General features: G+C 46.7%; 1 protein-coding gene across 7 annotated transcripts in view; it reads left to right on the top strand.

Moving 5' to 3' along the window:
• The window catches only part of AFAP1 (actin filament associated protein 1), a 162,469-nt gene that overhangs the window by 122,823 nt on the left and 22,942 nt on the right, over positions 1-16,704 (top strand). For 5 of the 7 annotated variants that reach the window (XM_044767883.2, XM_070506285.1, XM_044767885.2 and 2 more), the window contains 4 exons: positions 78-223; positions 9,069-9,186; positions 13,250-13,516; positions 15,742-15,856. In XM_044767883.2, coding sequence (XP_044623818.1) covers positions 78-223; positions 9,069-9,186; positions 13,250-13,516; positions 15,742-15,856 — 646 coding nt within the window. The remainder of the gene's footprint in view (positions 1-77; positions 224-9,068; positions 9,187-13,249; positions 13,517-15,741; positions 15,857-16,704) is intronic. The other 2 variants (XM_070506283.1, XM_070506284.1) reach the window with 1 other exon arrangement.

Raw genomic sequence — 16,704 nt, 5'->3', positions numbered from 1 at the left:
TTTGCTGACGTGTGAAAGTGTCCACGCTCTTTGCCCTTACTTAACAAAACGTACCTTTTTTCCCTTCACCTCAACAGGCGTCTTCTTCTGAAGACATGGGCAGATGGATTGGGATTTTGCTGGCTGAGACAGGGTCCTCGACAGACCCCGGGGCTCTGCACTATGACTATATAGACGTGGAGATGTCTGCGAACGTCATTCAGACAGCGAAACAGACCTTCTGGTAAGATCTGTTCCCTGTGAAATGATGCTAAGTTATGCAACTTTATTTTTTCCCTAATTTTTTTACTTTTTGTTTGAGCATATAGCCTCGGGGGGGGAAAACAACTAAAGACTCTCCCTTTTATATTAATCTGAATTTTGCTGAAATATTTATCATTTCAACCCTCTGTTTTGTTTTTTTTTTGTCAGAGCAGGGGTTGGCAGACTTTTTCTGTAAAAGACAAGATAGGAAATATTTTTGGCTTTTGGGGCCAGATGTTCTCTGTCGTAACTACTCAGCTCCACCATTGCAGTCGTACACAATACGTAAATGAGTGGACATGGCTGTGCTCCAGTGAAACTTGATTTGCAAAGATAGGCCGTGGGCCAGATGTGGCCGGCGGGCTGTGGTTTGCTGGCCCCCGTGTTAGGGGAGCGGTTCTGTGAGACAGGACAACCCCACCTATTGCTGCAGTGAGGGCTGACTTTTCAAAGCTATCAATCTGTGCTTTTAAAACTTAAATTGTGATCTTTTTTAAAAACATTGTTATGTTTGAAAACATTCTCTTGAACTGTGAGCATTTCTTCAGCATAATGATGGCAAAAATAATTATAGCAGCAGTTCTCGAAGTGTGGTCCACAGACCCATGGGGTGTTCAAGACCCTTTCGGGCAGTCCAGAGGTCAAAACTGTTTTCCTAATAGTACTAAGAAATGATTTTCCTTCTTCCCTATTGTGACGTTTGCATCAGTGGTGCAAAAGCAATGGTGGGTGCATCGGCTGGCGACTTGGCACGGATAGCGGCCGCACCACACTGTGCTGTAATCACCGTGTTCGTCACCGCCACGCGCGTGTGCTCAAGGAAGATGCCGCGTTCACTTAAGATGTCTCTGAGGAAGCAGTAAAAATTACTACTGTTCTGTAAAGGGCCAGATTGTAGATATTTTTGTTAAATTTCTTGAGTATGTCTTTTTAGTATTTGTGTGACGTAATAAGGAGGACACATAAGCCCTTACTGAACTGGAGTGTTGTCTTGAGGGAAAGCATATGTACAGTTGAGTTGCTAACTGAACATTTTTTCCCTCCATTTTTTCACTTTTACTTGAAAAACAATGGCAGGCAAACTGTGGTTATTCAGACTCCGGTGTTTGCAGACATGTTTTTGAACGTGAACTGAGTCTCTCATCTCGAGGAAGACGGTTGGCAGCCTCGTTGCCTGTGATACAGTTGAACTTTCACTCAGAAACTAGAATTTTGGAAAATTTGTATCTGCCACTGTGAACCGATAGCTTCCTAATACTTGCAGAGTTTTCTTGTCTTTTTTTTTTCTTTTCTTTTCTTCCTTGGTGAGGAAGACTTGCCTGGAGCTAACATCTGTTACCAATCTTCCTCTTTCTTTGCTTGAGGAAGATTAGCCCTGAGCTCCATCTGTGCCACTCCTCCTCGACTTTGTATGTGGGTCACTGTCTGAGCATTGCTGACTAGCAGTAGGTCTGTGCCCAGGATCCAAACCCCTGAACCCAGGCCGCCAAAGTGGATCATGCCAAACTCAACCACTACGCCACAGGGCCGGCTCCCTTGCAGACTTTTCTGATTAGATCAGTGGTGACACTAATGAGTATGATTTTTTTTTTATATTGTATAAGGAAGTATGTCAACATTTGAAAGATGTGTAAGTCATGCGTGGGTCAAAGATCCATTCCACGTGCAAGATAAGCTAATGGGTGTTACGTGAGAGAGTACAAAAGGTTCACTGGTAGAATTTCAGAGAGTGCATTGCAAGTAATCATTAGGAGACCGCCGCTTGTTGAGTGTTGGTGTAGTAATGCAGAAGCAGTAACTACAGCTGTCTGGAAAGGGTGTTAAAATGCTCCTCACCTTCCAGCTGCACCTCTGCGTGAGGCTGGCTCCTTCAAGCACTTCAGCCAAACAGCGCAGTGTAACGGTCTGAATGCAGAGCAAGTGCAAGGATCCAGCCGTCTTCTGTTAGGCCAGGCATTGAATGGATTACAAACCTGTAAAATGGTGCCACATTTTCTCACTACTTTTTTTTAATTTTAGAAATACAGTTTTCTTAAAATATATTATGTTGAAATATGATGGATTTTTTCCTGTTATTCTAAAATGAATAAAAGTGAATACATTTCTGAGGTTTAACTTCAAATACAGTAAATATTGCTAATTGACAACCGCATAAACAAAAGCTTTTGGGGGTCTTCAATAATTTTTAAGGATGTGAAGACTAAAACATTTGCGGATCACTGATTTATAGGAACAAATTAGAGCAGTTAAGAAATGGCTAGTTGGTGCCCCGTGCTCCCCGCTGTCTCCAGCAGGGGGCGGCCAGCTTTCCCTGTAGAGGGCAGGATGGCGGGTCCTTCCAGCTTTGTAGACCGTGTGTTCTCCATCGTAACCACTCCTCTTTGTCGCGACTGCCCAACTCTGCGTTGTCGCGCAAAGGCAGCCAGACAATCCTGAACCAGTGGAAGGGGCTGTGCTTGGCAGGAGCCCGCAGACCGTCGGTCTAAAGATGTGCCGTGGGTACGAGGGGAAGAGTGTTGGACTAGGAGGAAGGAAATCGGGTCTGCTTCTGCTGTGGTATTGACTGAGCGGCAAAGTTTGGACAAGCTATTCCCGGCCTCTCAGTGCCTCGGCTGCCTGGGGTAGGAAATGGAGGGTTAGAGAAGGCGGCGTCCAACGCGACCTCTGCCTCTGTTCTCTCTGTTCCCTGGCCTCCTGCTTCTTTCTCCCTTGTCCTTAGACAGTCTGGATTTGGGGCCGAGGAGAGGTGGGTTGAAACAAAACCGGTGCTGGAATTGTACGATCAGCATTGATAGTGAACACACCAGCACCTGCTGGCAGACCCGCCCGCGCCCTCTGAGACCGTCAAACCCTCTGAGTACGAAGAGGGTGAACTCAGACGTTTACAGCGTTATTTGCCTGTTTAATGTGAACACCACCGTTTAGGTTTTCCAACAAGTGGTGTTTCTGGGGCACTTGAGCAGTCCTCCTTTGAACATAAACATTTGAGAATGAATATTTATTTAGTGCTTGACTAGGAAATTCCGGGGCTAAGTAAAGAAAAGATGGCTAGCCCATATTGGCATTCAAGCCACCGTGTTCTCCCTGACTAAGGTAAATGGCCTCGACAAAATGAGTTCATCTTGTACAAGACCTCCAGTAATGCTAGAAGGTTTTTAAAGTATAAACTACCTGTTGTTACCACTGTTCTTTTGTGTAAAAATCAGGATGACATAGTCAAATACTGACTGTTCTGTTTATGTTCATTATTTTTCCGTATAACGTTCTATCTAATCAGCAAAATTATAGTGACTCTCCTGATCACTCAGTACCAGGCAGTGCATAACGCACATTTAAAGTGGCTGTTTTAAGAGACGTAGTGCCCATAAGCCAGGTTTGCAAAATCTACACATCTACAGTGACATAAAAGGAAAGAGTTTATGATTGTTAACTGGCTGTTTGGAAGTTACTGGATTTCCCAATGCTTCTCCTAAGTCCACATGTGACTTCAGCCATAATCAGCCAACTGACAACCTCGTTTCAGAGAAACCCGGATGTTTCCCCTGGAACGCAACTTGGCTTCTGCATTCTAAATGAGTGGAATAGGGTCAAAACCAAACGTGGGAAGGTCGCATTCTTGAGAAAGGAATGTAGATCACAATATTTAAAAATTGTTTGTTAAAAATAAGCATGTCATCAGTTTATGGCTGCGAGAGTCTTGGCTACTTCATTAAAATATTTATAGATGTCACTTAGCAGTGATGTTTATTTTCATTTTTCAGTTTTCTAGCTCAACATTCTTTTAAAACTTGAGAAGAGATTTAACAAGGAAACATTGTTCGAAATATAAAATATGGTATCTAGCCAATGTGATAAATATTCTAAGAGTAAATTAATTTCTTGCCTTTATGTAAATTGGCAGCCGGTTAATGAATGTTTTTAAGGTTATTAGGGAAATTATCTGTGCGTTGGATGTGTCTGAGGGAGAAAGGGCAATAGTATATTTTGGGAAAAGGACAGTAAAAGACAAATAGTTATGTAAATTCTCCCAGGACGAGTGATATATTTAGGAATATTAATAATGGTAAGCAGTTAATATATTTTCTTGAGGCCTGTTTTTAAATGAGATATATAAATTATATGATGCAAGGGAAGTGTTCTGAATTTTTCTCATGTGACTCTTTTGAAGTCACGCTCAGTGGGAGACCCTTGAGAAAGTTATAATAATAATGATGATGATCAAAGCAGGGGATCAGTGTGGACGGAGAGGGGAATAGACAGACAGGAAACTGTCACCTTGAGTCACCCCCTCATTTGAATCCCTGGGAAAGTATTTTAAAATATATTTACTTAAAACACAGATGAACCTTGAGGACATTATGCTCAGTGAAAAAAGCCAGTCACAAAAAGACAAATACTGTATGATTCCACTTCTGTGAGGTCCCCAGAGCCATCAAATTCATAGAGACAGAAAGTGGAATAGTGGTTGCCTGGGGCTGGGGGAGGGGGATGGGAATCCATGTTGAATGGGGACAGAGTTTCAGTTTGGGGAGATGAAAAAGTTCTAGAGATGGACAGTGGGGATGGTTGCTCAACATAAATATACTTAATGCCCCAGGACCGTGCACTTAAAAGTGGTTGAGATGGTAAATGTTATGTGCACTTTACCACAACATACATATTTCGTATGTGTCTTATGTTTTTGGTTTAACAAACGGTCCTTATCTCATTTCCACTTTTCTGTTCAGCTAAAAGCCCTGTTGTAGGAAGAGCGTCAAGGCAGAAGACAGGCCTAACCCTTAGTCTTGGCTCCGCTTTCTCTTTGGGGCCTCTTTGGTTTTGGTCCTCTCTGTGAGGTGAGGGGCACACTGACCGGTGGCTAAGGCCTCTTCGGCTGGGACACACTGCGCGCCTCTCATTCTCACGTCCTGAGTCAGAAGTGTCCTGCTGCTGTCTGTTCCACACAGGCAAGCTTCTGTCCTGTCCCCTGGTGGCCCCCATGCCCTCCTGGCATCTGCACACCAGTGTAAGGGCTAGTTACAGCTCCAGACACTGGAGATGCAGACCACGCAGGAGACAGTCTCTGCCGGCCAGGCCTCCCTCAGCCAGGACACAGAACAGACTCGTGTGGCACCCATCACTGTGCAGTGGTGGGGCGTTGTCGCGGGCCCCCCACACGAGGAAGGAGTGGTCCATGTGGCCAGGGTTTTTCATTCATTCCATTTACTGCTCTCACTGACAAAAAGTGTACAGAGTGCCTGACTCCCAAAATACCCTCCAATGAGACATTTACATTAGAAAACCTCAAATATATATTTAAAAACAAATTAAACTTCTCATTCTTGAATTTCTTCTTTTCCTATACATTTTCTTGTCCTACATATACTTTTTTTTTTTTAAATCACTTGCATTTTATTTTTTATTTTTTATTTTTTTTTATTAATGTTATGATAGATTACAACCTTGTGAGATTTCAGTTGTACATTTTTGTTAGTCATGTTGTGGGTACACCACTTCCCCCTTTGTGCCCTCCCCCCACCCCCCCCTTTTCCCTGGTAACCACCGATCAGATCTCCTTCTCAATATACTAATTTCCACCTATGAGTGGAGTCATATAGAGTTCGTCTTTCTCTGACTGACTTATTTCGCTTAACATAATGCCCTCGAGGTCCATCCACGTTGTTGTGAATGGGCCAATTTCGTCTTTTTTTTTGGCTGAGTAGTATTCCATTGTGTATATATACCACATCTTCTTTATCCAATCATCAGTTTCTGGGCATGTAGGCTGGTTCCACGTCTTGGCTATTGTAAATAATGCTGCGATGAACATAGGGGTGCAACGGACTCTTGAGATATCTGATATCAGGTTCTTAGGATAGATACCCAGTAATGGGATGGCTGGGTCATAGGGTATTTCTATTTTTAACTTTTTGAGAAATCTCCATACTGTTTTCCATAGTGGCTGTACCAGTTTGCATTCCCACCAACAGTGTATGAGGGTTCCTCTTTCTCCACAACCTCTCCAACATTTGTCGTTCTTGGTTTTGGATGTTTTTGCCAATCTAACGGGGGTAAGGTGATATCTTAGTGTAGTTTTGATTTGCATTTCCCTGATGATTAGCGATGATGAACATCTTTTCATGTGTCTATTGGCCATATTCATATCTTCTTTTGAGAAATGTCTGTTCATGTCCTCTGCCCATTTTTTGATCGGGTTGTTTGTTTTTTTGTTGTTAAGCAGTGTGAGTTCTTTGTATATTATGGAGATTAACCCTTTGTCGGATAAGTGGCTTGTAAATATTTTTTCCCAATTAGTGAGCTGTTTTTTTGTTTCAATTCTGTTTTCCCTTGCCTTGAAGAAGCTCTTTAGTCTGATGAAGTCCCATTTGTTTATTCTTTCTATTGTTTCCCTCATCTGAGGAGTTACAGTGTCCGAAAAGATTCTTTTGAAACTGATGTCAAAGAGTGTACTGCCTATATTCTCTTCCAAAAGACTTATTGTCTCAGGCCTAATCTTTAGGTCTTTGATCCATTTTGAGTTTATTTTGGTGTGTGGTGAAAAAGAATGGTCAATTTTCAATCTTTTGCATGTGGCTGTCCAGTTTTCCCAGCACCATTTGTTGAAGAGACTTTCTTTTCTCCATTGTAGGCCCTTAGCTCCTTTGTCGAAGATTAGCTGTCCATAGATGTGTGGTTTTATCTCTGGGCTTTCAATTCTGTTCCATTGATCTGTGGACCTGTTTTTGTACCAGTACCATGCTGTTTTGATCACTGTAGCTTTGTAGTATGTTTTGAAATCGGGGATTGTGATTCCGCCGGCTTTGTTTTTCTTGCTCAGGATTGCTTTAGCAATTCGCGGTCTTTTGTTCCCCCATATGAATTTTAGGATTGTTTGTTCAATTTCTGTGAAGAATGTTCTTGGGATTCTGATTGGGATAGCATTGAATCTGTATATTGCTTTAGGCAGTATGGACATTTTAACTATGTTTATTCTTCCAATCCATGTGCAAGGAATGTTTTTCCATCTCTTTATGTCATCGCCTATTTCTTTCAAGAAAGTCTTGTAGTTTTCATTGTATAGATCCTTCACTTCCTTGGTTAAGTTTATCCCAAGGTATTTTATTCTTTTCGTTGCGATTGTGAATGGGATAGAGTTCTTGAGTTCTTTTTCTGTTAGTTTATTGTTAGTGTCCTACATATACTTTTATGCATTTTAAGTATGGAATAATCATATACATTTTTTATCAGAAACAAGCGAGAAGAGTTGGAATTAAAGAGTGGTGCATCTCAGGTGGACCTGGGCGTGCACAGCCGTCTTCTCCCAGCAGAGGGCAGTGTGCGCCCTGAAGGGCTGCGCGCCCGGACTCCTCCTTGCCCACGGGTTCCTCTCTCCCTTTCCTGAACCAGGAGCCGGCTTAGCTTTGTTGCAAGACCTCTTGTCGGAGAGGCCGTGTTCACTGGCCCCTGTACCGCCCTCACTTTCTTCCCTCTCTTTTTTATGCATCTAGTTACCATGGAAAGGTAAGATCCTGCATAGAAACAAAATTTGGAAAAAAAATCATTTTTTTACTCCAGGCTCTTTTCCTTTCCCTAATTAGGAGAGGCAGCTGTCTAGGTTACTTCTCCCTTGGCCTTTCTATCCTTGCCTGTGAGCAGCATCGCTCCAGGAGTGCACCGTGCACGCACTTAGCAAGTGTTTGCTGAGCCCCATGTGCACCAGCACGTCCTGAACACTCGGGACATGGGGCTGGACCATAGTGACGACGGCCCTGTTCTCCTGAAGCTCCTGTCCTGGTGGGGAAAATGGCCAGGAAACACAGAATGCTATGAGCTGTGAGGTGTGGCTGGTAGTGGGAGGAAGGAGTAGGGGGGGAGAGGCGAGGGGTGCCCAGGTGGGCGGTGTGCTGCTTGTTTCAGGTGCTCAGGGGGCTCCTAATAAAGTGACATTCCCACTGGGACTGAAGGGAGTGAGGGCTCCTCAGGAGAAGAGCTGCCAGCAGTGGGGACAGCAGGGCCCTGAGGCGGGGCCTGGTGAGTGGGGCCCACAGGGGGAGATGTGCGGGCAGGTGGCAGGGCCGGGCGCTCGGGCGCTCAGAGCCCTGCGGGCCACATGGCAGCCCTCAGGATTGCTCTAGGAGCCACTTCGGTAGCCGCCAGCAGTTCCGAGCGGAGGAGTGACGTGGTCTGGCTGGCCTCTTGGAGGACAGCACTGGCCGCTGTCAGAGGCTTCCAGAAGTTCAGGGAAGCGGGGATTAGAGGGGAAGATGAGCTGCACTGAGGTGGTAGTGACACTGAATGACACTGAGAACTCGAGAAATGCTTGTTGAGGAAATGTTCTGAAGGGCTGAGGGGTCCATGAGCTTTTCCCGAAAAGGGCCAGATAGTGAACGTTTCAGTTGTGAGGACCACGTGGTCTCTGCGTTTGCGAGTTTCCAGGCTCGTGAAAGAGGCGCCCAGAGTCTCAGAGCGGCCACAGAGGTGCGGAAACGAGGGTCACAGCGCTGCCCCAGGGAAGCCGTGTTCACCAAAGCAGGCGGTGGCAGGAGCCCCCTGCTACAGACGGCTGAGGACAGGGATGGGGGTTGTTTCTGGGACGCCGGTTACATGCCGGACGTTGCTTTCTGCACCCAGCTCGCGTTGGCACCAGCCCTGCCCCGGTTCTGCAGGGCGGCAGGGGCCTGTTTTGTGGGTGAGGAAGCTCTCCCGATGGCTTTAGCCGGACACCCCATCTATCCTGGTCCTGATATTCCCACGCCGCGGCCTCTGGCGGCCCTGAGCCTCAGGGCCGAGCTCGTGCGAGCCTTGTTGATTGATTGGAGGGTCCTAATCCGTTTCCTTTCTTTCAGTTTCGTGAACAGGCGACTTCTATCTACTAATCCCTATCTAGGGGGCACCTCCAGCGGCTACGCCCACCCCAGTGGGACGGCACTGCACTATGACGACGTCCCGTGCATAGACGGCTCGGTGAGTGTGCCATCCTGGGGAGGAAGCGCTCGTCCGTGGCGGCAGGCAGGGGCGCGGTGAAGGTCCGTGGCGCAGCGCCCCGCTTCAGTCCGGGGGAGGGAGGGCTCGCTCCCCACGCAGGCTGATGGAAGCTGTGTCCCCTCTGCCCGCCTGGGGTTTGGCAGGCTGCCCATCTTGATCTGCATTTGAACACGTAGGTGGTTTGACAGCGGGGGACAGTCCGTCAGTCAGTGTCAGTGTCGTAATTGAACAGTTCTGCACACGCTGGAAGACTGACAAAGGACAGCACATTCGAGTCTGTAACGTGGACGGATCAAAATACAGCACAGTAGAAGTTACCAACGAATAGTTGTCTCCCGGTGTGATCAAATGCTGAGAAATCCCCATCAGGGAGGAGGTGTTGCCGCGGAGCGATGACCACCCTGAGACTCGAGCCGCGTGCCCTCCTGTGGCCTCCGCGGACTGGGCTCCTGACTGGTGCCACGTGTCTCCCTGTGTGCAGACACTGGAGAGGGTGGTGACGGCTCTGCGTGAGAACTAGCCTCCTGGCCTCTCTGGCCTTAGGAGTGTTTTGATTTGTTCTCAGTCTTTTGTCTTATGTATAGTTAGTGGCACTTAGCGATAAATGCCATGTCTCCATATTATTTGTCTGACAGCATTTATGGGGCGTCTTCCCGGGGCCAGGCCTGTGCCATCCTCTGGGCCATCAGAGCAGAGGCCTTCAGGGCCAGCAGACTCCTGGAAGCCGCTCAAAAAACCATTCTACCATTTGTCTCCCACTGTCGGGTGGGTTTAAAATTGGCATCTATATTAAGATAGGTTTCAAAGGTTGGCATAGAGTATGTTTGTTATTTTTTCAACCTTAGAAGGTATTTTAGATTTTTTTTTCCTACTGTTTTGCTCAGCCCATTCTTTTCTCGGTATTTTGATGGATGTCATCAGTCAGCTCCCTGTTATCCATCGTCATAAAACACTCACCTGCCCAAGGCGGGAACCAGGAGACCACTGCCTTCCTGAGGGGGTGAGGGAGTCACGACTCCCAGAGCTCAGGAATATAAGCAAACTGAAAATAAGGTTATTGTGGTCTGGGTCAGAGATGGCCAGGCAGTTAATCAAGAACTGGGATGTCTTCTGTCCCTGGGCTCTTGGATGTCTTGCTATGGGCCTTCCTGCTGTCAGACACCCCCTCCCACCCCGTCAAGCCTGCCCTGGGGTTCTGGCCAGGGGAGCAGTCCATCCATGGCTCCTCACATGCGTCTGAAAAGGAGCTTCCTCACAGAGTCCGTCCTCCTTCCCACCTCTCTCCTTCCTTCCCATCCTCTCTCTCCTTCCTTCCCTCCTAACTCCTCCCTCTCTCTCCTTCCTTATTTTCCGGGTGTCTCCTAGTGTCTAGGCTCTGTGCTAGGGATTGAAAACAAAATGGCTAAGAGACTGCCCTCATCCGCAAAGGACCTCCTAGGCTAGTGGAGTGGAAGAAGGAGGGTGGAGAGGAAGAGCTGACCGGGGCCCTGGGCATGGCAGGGACTTGTTCAAATGCAGATTCAGATGCACATCAGGTTCCGTGTTAGGACGTGGGTGCTGCGCTGTGAGCAGAGCCACTGGAAATCCCTCGCTGGCTGCAAAGTCCATCAGACGGAGTCCTGTCTGAGTCTGCGGTGGTCTGGAGTGGGATGGCAGACGAGTTGTGCCCCGCAGTGAGAAAACACAAGGCCCACTGAGTCTCCTTGCTCCCCATTCCCACCACCACCATTGCCACTGGGGAGTGCAGGGTTTGAGGGGTCCTGGTGCCCATTATACCGTAGCCCCCCACCCCTGTGGAGGAGCTCATGCAGGCCCACCCCCTGAGGGAAAGGCCCCGTGGCGACCCTTACAGGAGCAGGGTCTCAGTCCAGCCTCATCGTAGTCACTGTGCCGTTGTCAAGGTGCCCTGGCTCTCCCTGCCTCCATTCTGTGCAGACACCAGCAACTCTTGACAGAGCAGCCTTAGCTCCCCTAGGAGCCCCCGCTGCCAAACTCCCCCTCACAGGAGGGTCTGCTCTCAGCCTTCCATCTCAGCCACCAACTTTTTTTGAAAGATACACACAAACCTTTCTCTAGACCTTCCTGCCCTGAGGCCCCTTCTCACAGCTTTTCCTCAAAGGGGTTTCCCCACATGCACACCTTCCACCCGAGAGTGTCAGGCGAGCCGAGGGGCTTGGAGAAACCACGGACCTGCACAAGTACCAGTCCAGCTGGCTAGTTCCCTGTCCCCTTCTGTTGCAGTTTGTGTTATGTGGATCCAGGCCTTCCCCAGGAGTGAGCTCTCGCTACACTCACAGCTTCATCTGCCTTGGAAATAACCATCTGCCCTTCCTAACGGGCTCTGCGTTTGGGAACTGTTTCTGCCGGTGCATTGCTGGGCGGGCGATGCGGCATTTAGGACCTAACGTGCTCTGCAGGGTTTGTCGCTCTTTGCTTATCAAGGGCTTACTTGAAGCTCGGGCCTTTCTTGAACTATTTTTCTACGTGCTGGGCTCCATTACCACATAATCTCTTTTTTGGAAGCCTTCATTGCTCACTTTTATAAAGTTTTTGACCCAATACCTGACATTTTAGCAGTGTTTCAACTTAAGTTAATTCTTACCCAGTGTTCCCCCAACGCCTAAAGCAAGATGAAAGTGAATCTCAAAAAGGATCTTCTGATGTGCACAAGTGCATGCACACACACACTTTTAATCTAGAAACTTCTACGGAGTTTCTGTTTTCTAAGTCTACCATGTGACTTAATCCTTTGGTATTTTAGGAAAATGATAGTCTAGTCTAGACCATTTTAATAACTCTGGACAAATATATGCTGGGCTGCAATTATGAAATGCTCACATCCCAGTTTATCTGCATCTACCATTATTTTTAAATTATAGATGGGTCCCCAGCATCACAAAAATAGGCACATTGAAGTGATTGCAGAGGAATAAAAACATTCCTCCTATGAAATTTTAAACCTTTTCTATTTTTGTAACAAAAGGCTGTAATTATAGTCTGGCAGAAAGAAACTCTGCAAGAAGGATATAAAAATAGGGTAAAATGAGCATGAGATATGAATTAATATTGCTCTTTTTTTGTAAATGCGAAACAGTTTATGAAGACCTTTAAAACTTAAAAGGATCTGGCTGTGGTCGTAGTTTTTGGTTTTAATTTGTACTTTAATGCCCACGTTCTAAAGTGGCTTGTAGCTATTTTAGTCCTTTGTAAAAAGATTTCCCCCTAAAATAATGCCATTATGTCAGTTGCATTTTGAAACATCTTGTTTTCTGTGATGATTTGATTTCTGTCTTTTAACAGACTGTTTTGTTTACGGCCCCTTCTTCAGGCACGAAAAAGTGTGGCCCAGAGGTGCCTGCTGACAGGCACACCGATGCCTGCAGGGCAGACGCAGGAGAGCCCGGGGAGGTCCCCCCACCCTGGGGCAGCCTGAGGTGCAGAGGCAGCAGCGTGTGGCGTTCTGAGCACAGCTCTTAAAGCCAGCTCCGCCTCTTACCGCGATGTCTCTCTGCCTCAGTTTCCTCCTACACTGTAAGATTCCCATGAGAATTACATAGTGGATATCGTCAAGCACTTAAAACAAGGTCTAGAACGTAGTAATTCCTGTGAAATAAACCAAAGTGTGCTGCTGAGATGGTAACCTTTTTTCTCGCTGGAGCCAGAGCTCCAGGGGCCCGGACTGCATTCCAGCATCCCTTTCCTTACGTCACGTCGCTCCTGCTTTCTGGATCAGGACGCCTTCTGAAATCTGGTTCTTTGAGGAAAGAAATGTCAAATCAGTATTTTTCTTTCGACTTTCAAAAACAGAACAAAACAAAAACTTCATAAGCCAATGACCCTGGGAACGATTTAAGGAAAAAAGAAACCTTTAAGTCCCCAAAAGTAGGGAAGTTCTTTTGAATCCGTCCACCTACGTGTGTGTGATACTGATAACAGCGGGGGGTGCATGGACGTGTTTTGGGGGTGCTAGTAACGTCTCAGTGTGCTAACCCCCGCTGTGCTTTCTGTGGCTGAGGCACTAACGACGCTGTGTGTGTTACAGTGGGAACCCGACGATGGCTTTCCTGCCCCTGGCGGCCGCGGCCCGGGAGAAGAGGTGCTTTACGATAACGCGGTTCTCTACGATAACTTGCCGTCTCCGAAAATCTTTGCACGCTACCCGCCCGCTGGCAGAAAGGCTTCTAGGTTGTCCACTGACACACTGTCCTGTAACCATTACAAACACCCCACCTCCTGCAGCCCGCCTTCCGCTCAGTCTGTCACTAACACCTCTTCTCTGGGGAGGGCGTCTCTCGGGCTCAACTCCCAGGTACAGCATCTCGTTGTTATGTTCTAGAATCGTCTTAAGTCACAGTCCTCCCACAGTTTTGCAATGATGGTATATTCACCAGCTTGTAGTAAATGAGACTCGCCAAGGGTAAAACGTAATTTTTTTCCCTCAACTAGAATATAATTTGCAAATACGATCAACGTTTGCCTACCCAGGAACTGAATAAATATTCTTAACTGGTTCAATGTTTAGACATTGGATTTCTTTGCTCACATCTGGCTCTCTCTGTTCTTGGAGAATTCCCCAGTGAATTTTGTGAATTATGCCAACTAAAGCAAAGATTGGAGAAGGACAAGGACAATAAAAGTTTCCAGAAGATTCTTGAGCGGCAGGTTTCTTTACTATGTTTGCACTACACATGAGGAATGGTAGACTCCATGTACTAAATTGCTTTTTGATCTTCAAACGTTAAATAGGATTATTCGGAGTACTGCCATATTTTCCTGTAATGAGCATAAAAGTGTATTCCCGAAAACCTAAGTAGATGATAGTAAGGATTTGAGGTTATCATTGAGTGATAAATAACCTCCACATGGGACTGTTGTCCATCTCACACCTCGTATTTATGGCAAATGGTAATATTTCAGGGTAAATACTGATTTTATGTTTTCATGCGTTTTCAGCCTAAGAATTTTCTGTGCTTTGCATAAAGATCTAATCACCACGTATAAGAGTACTCTACAAACACAAAGCAGATGGGCATGTTTTAAGTTCTTTTCTTTTCCCTCTGTTTTGTGTATAATCTTAAAAAAAGTGATGAGTGCCAGGTGAGGTCCTAGATGTTCAGAGAGTGGTGGCTCACAGCGGCTCCTCCCGGCCTCTGAGTCCGTCAGATCACGTGCGAGTTTTTGTTTGTTTTTGATGGTTATCGACAATTGCTCAGATTCCATCCCTGATGGTGAGTCAGCGAGTCCGAGGGCGCAGACCATTGCAGTCGGCCGTGGAAGCCGCTGGCCTCTAGTTTTGTAGGACTCTTTCTGTCAGATGTCTAGTGGGTTACTGAGCAAACGTGTCTCTCTCTGTTTATCTGCCTTTTTGTTGGTGTTAGAGTTCTTTGGGGAAGGAACCTTAAAACGGGACATGCTATCCTGCTCACTGGATTGTTCCCAGCTTCGTTTGAAATCATAGGATGCACGGTTTCCGTGTGCTTTGTTTTTGTTCATTGTTATTTTGCTTTAAGTAGGAAACACATTTGCAGGTTGAATTATGGTACATTTAATTTTCCTGTCCTCGTTTGGTCGTTTTGAAGGGGACCTTCTATTTGATGGAGAGATCTTTTGCTCGTTGAACAGCTGCAGTGTGCCATGTGCTTGCATGCATATGGTGTGTCCTTCAACCTTTTTAGGAACCCTGTGAGGAGGAACTGATATCTTCATATTTTTAAATGAGCCCCCGGAGGCTCAGAAAGTTTTAGTGACTTGCTCAGCATCTCCTAATTGATGGAGCCAGAATTTGAAGCCAATGTGTCTTCTCCCAAAACCCCAGCCCCTGGCAGCAGGGCCGTGGAGTGGGAAGGCCTGAGCTCAGACGCATGGAGTTAACCTTTGCCGTCCGTGATGGCGGTCCAGCGTAAGAAAGCTGGATTTGTTAGGCGACTGAAATGCATGTGCGTGACTTCAGCGGATTAAGCATGCGCTGGCTTGCAGCAGTCAAAGACGGCAGGAGAGACTGCACTTGCTAAAGCCTGCGGTCAGTTAAGATTCAGGGCCTACTGCTCTCTCCCATGCTTCTCCGGCTTCCTCCCCCAGACCCCATCAATGAGCCAGAAGGTGGTAGTTTATCCTGTGAGGACGTCAGTCAGTGGAAGCGCCCTCGTAGCAGAAATCGAACTCCTGACGGGTGTTCCACCCAAATAAAAGCTGTCTATCTTTAGAAACACAAATTTTGGCAATCTCACCTGAATGCTCTTGGATGCTCAACTGCCTGTGCTCGTTTCTTGAGTAGCATTTGTGATCTCCCAGTAGAAATACATAACTTTTATTGCGTTCCAACTGAGACAGCCCAGAGTTCCTCATTTCCTCTGAAGCTCAGTGCTAAGCCTTCTTAGCCAGCCCGGGAAAGTCACAGCAGTCTCCTACCCTCGTTTTTTTCTGTCTATGCTAGGTTTTATTTAAGGAATCAGAGACTGAAAAAATTTACTGCAAAAGACGCCCAAGTTGTCTTTATTGTTTGTTTTTAATTTTGTTGTATGTTTGTTTCAACAGTTGAGGGGTAAAAAGCCCCCACTAGCGTCCAGCGGGGTTACAGGAAAAGGGAAGACTCTGAGCAACCAGCAGAAGAAAGCCGATTCGGCAGCCAGCGTGAAGCGCACGCCGTCGAGTAAGTGGATCCTTTGGTTTCCTGCGTCCTGAGTTTAGGTGCATTTGCAGAGTTGGTGCTGTCTGAGCCATCTTCTCTCCTCACCTGCCCGGGTAGAGGATGCCGGCGGTGAGGGTGTGTCAGAGAGATGGAACTCTGCACTGTCATCCTGCCTCATTGGCTGGACTGAAGAGTGGCGACGGGGCCGGCCCCGTGGGCAAGTAGTTAAGTTCACGCGCTCCACTTCGGTGGCCCAGGGTTTCGCCGGTTCGGATCCTGGGCACAGACATGGCACCGCTCATCAGGCCACGCTGAGGCAGTGTCCCGCATGCCACAACTAGAAGGACCTGCAACTAGGATATACAACTATGTACTGGGGGGATTTGGGGAGATAAAGCAGGGAAAAAAAAAAAAAAAAAGAGTGGCAACAGTTGTTAGCTCAGGTGCCAATCTTTAAAAAAAAAAAAAGAGTGGCAGCGATTTTCATAACCCAGCTTTTATGTCTGTGATATAAAAGGGAAATCAAAGCTGGTTTGTTCCCTGTGGAATTGGTTGAGCCTAGTTAAGTGCCGGTTTGTTAACTGTTAACCGGTTGAGCATATTGAAGTGTGAGGCGACTGCAGGTTCAGGCAGCCCTGGACTGTGGGTCAGGACACCTCGGTTTGCGTCCCTGATCAGTTGGTGACTTAGTGACTTTGGTCAAGCTACATAAACTCTCTAAACTCAGTTTCTAGACGTTAGAGGTGTAGACCAGTGGCCACTGTGGTTTCTTGCTAGAAATAGTTGAGGTGACAATCGTACCTCAAAGCACTAGAGAAATGTAAGGATTTCTAAGGAGTCCTCGTTCCTGCAGTGCTCTGTATTCGACA

The sequence above is a fragment of the Equus asinus genome, chromosome 3 (assembly GCF_041296235.1).
Source record: "Equus asinus isolate D_3611 breed Donkey chromosome 3, EquAss-T2T_v2, whole genome shotgun sequence".
NCBI classification, from domain to species: Eukaryota; Metazoa; Chordata; class Mammalia; order Perissodactyla; family Equidae; genus Equus; species Equus asinus.
The sequence above is the reverse complement of the archived record's forward strand: the minus strand, read 5'-3'. Positions and strand labels throughout refer to the sequence as shown.